Source organism: Artemia sp. Qi Xiang Cuo, unplaced genomic scaffold (assembly GCF_049724085.1).
Source record: "Artemia sp. Qi Xiang Cuo unplaced genomic scaffold, ASM4972408v1 HiC_scaffold_23, whole genome shotgun sequence".
Classification (NCBI taxonomy): domain Eukaryota; kingdom Metazoa; phylum Arthropoda; class Branchiopoda; order Anostraca; family Artemiidae; genus Artemia; species Artemia sp. Qi Xiang Cuo.
The window spans coordinates 2838245-2840434 of record NW_028297432.1 but is presented as its reverse complement, the minus strand read 5'-3'; the positions used below and the strand labels follow the sequence as shown (position 1 = coordinate 2840434).

The 2190-nt window shown below is 36.3% G+C and overlaps 1 protein-coding gene across 1 annotated transcript in view; it reads left to right on the top strand.

Annotated features, from left to right (window-relative positions):
• LOC148938968 (uncharacterized) overlaps positions 1 to 301 on the top strand; it is a 1947-nt gene extending 1646 nt beyond the window's left edge. Inside the window, exon 3 of the mRNA XM_089107412.1 lies at positions 257 to 301. Within this exon, the coding sequence (XP_088963538.1) occupies positions 257 to 301 (45 nt within the window). The remainder of the gene's footprint in view (positions 1 to 256) is intronic.
• The last annotated feature ends 1889 nt before the right edge of the window (positions 302 to 2190 follow it).

The window sequence follows — 2190 nt, the reverse complement described above, 5'->3', positions numbered from 1 at the left end:
ACGACGAATGGCATTCTGAAGCAAAATTGATTTTTCATTGTCGGCAATTGTTTCATTGTTAATAAATTTATCAAGATTATCTAAAACCTGCTCTGTTGGTGAAAGAGCAAGTTCAAATTCTGTCAATTTATAGGGTTTAGCCGTTTCTAGAGAATAGTGTTTACAAGTCCGTCGATTATCAGTAGTAACAATGAAAAGAAAATACCACCCGCTTGATCAATACGTTTTCTTTTATAATTTGCTTTCTTTTTGCAAGCTAGAGCACGCACAAGTGACCGATGTTGCTTTGTCTGTTGTCTAACACCATCTGACAGTTGAACATTACCTTCTCTTAAATTTAAACAAACTTCCGATAAGAGATTAATAATTTCCTTGTCGACGCTATGCTTGAGTATTGCTTTCCCAAGCCGCGATTTTGAATTGCCTAGCACAGAAAATAAATGCCGGTGTTCTTTTAGCTTCTTTAACGTCTTGATAATGAATAATGACCTTTTTTACTATTCACCATTAGATATACAGTAATTTCATTACCGAAAATATCAGTGACTACAGGCAACTCTTTGGGCGTGTTTTGATTTAGGTCTAAAAATATATAACAATAAGGTTTATTAGTGGCTTGATTGTATGCGGAAAGTAAATATTTGTGTTCGCAAAAGTCAGGCCTTGGCCTGACAAATTGTCTTGAGCGTACCGACTGTGGTTAATCAAGAGACTAAACTAACGTTGTAGAGAGGTTTGGTATAGTACAATAACTTTTATTATGCATTAAAGGAAACAAGTAGACATCTAAGGCACGGTCATCTAATACAAATACAAATTAAATCATGTACACTCACAGGTCCCAAAACCATCAAAAAATCCAGAGATTAAACAAATTAATTTAAAGAGAGAGCCCCGTTAGAGCAAAAACTGGCATAGTGGTATTACAAATTTGCCGTGTCTCCACCGCCATAGTAGAATGTGTCATATGGATTCTATAGCAGCACTAGGAACCACTGAAGCGGATCAAGTTGAATGAACTTTATCTAGGTCATTCTCTACAACGGCACTAGGAAACATTGAAGCGTACCAAGTTGAATGAAGCTCTACAACTTTTCAAAAAGAGTAAGTAGCTACTCTCATATTGGTAATACTTCTATAGCAGCTCTACACCTTTTCAAAGAGAGTAAGTAGTCCCTTGCATACAGGTAATACTTCTATAGCAGCTCTACACCTTTTCAAAGAGATTAAGCAGTCCCTCACATATAGGTAATACTTCTATAGCAGCTCTACACCTTTCAAAAAGAGTGAGTATCCCCTCGCAATGTCATATGGATTTGCATGGGCCTACACACCTTTCAAAGAGAGTGAGTATCCCCTCCCAATGTCGAATGGATTTGCATGGACCTATACACCTTTCAAAGTGAGTGAGTATCCTCTCGCAATGTCGTATGGATTTGCATGGATCTATACACCTTTCAAAGAGAGTGAGTATCGAGTAAGTAGCTTGAACGAACTTTTTCTGGGTCATTCCCCTAGGGCACTCTTGAGATTCAATGACCATTATCTAGGTCATTCTCTACCCCTAAGGCACTTTCGCATAATCTAGTTTTGAACGTTAGGGAGCGCTCTTGAGTCCCTCAACTCTTACATAACAGATTCCTTGGCCTTGAGTATAAATATAAATAGTCTTGTAAGATTTTGTAATGTCATAAGTTCAACTGTGTTCAGTAAAGAAACAATTATGTCAGACAATAGGAATATTGATGATTTAACTGCTGATGATAATGATGTGAGTTATCATTGAGTTTTTATCACACTTTACAAAAGATTAGACGAAACTTGTTCTATCAACATGTTTTATCTGTCAATATGCTAGGTTTTTTTTTATTCCATCATTTTATTAAAAAAAAAAATCTATTATTCTAAGTCTACATGTGTAATTGTTTTTAAATATACCACGTCATCTTCTTCCATGACTTCTTTTTCTTCTGCTTTTATGTCATTGTTGCATTCAGTCCCACAAAACACTGTTTTAATGTAAACGACGTCATCGTCTTCTATAAACTCTGGTTCTTCTTCCATAATTTGACCTTCTTCAGGTCCTTCTTCAAGTCCTTTGAGTTTAGCATCACATGAATCCGCTGCTTCAACGACCAATTACAGGATTGGTCGTTACCAATTACCAATTTCGTCATAGGATTCAGTCAG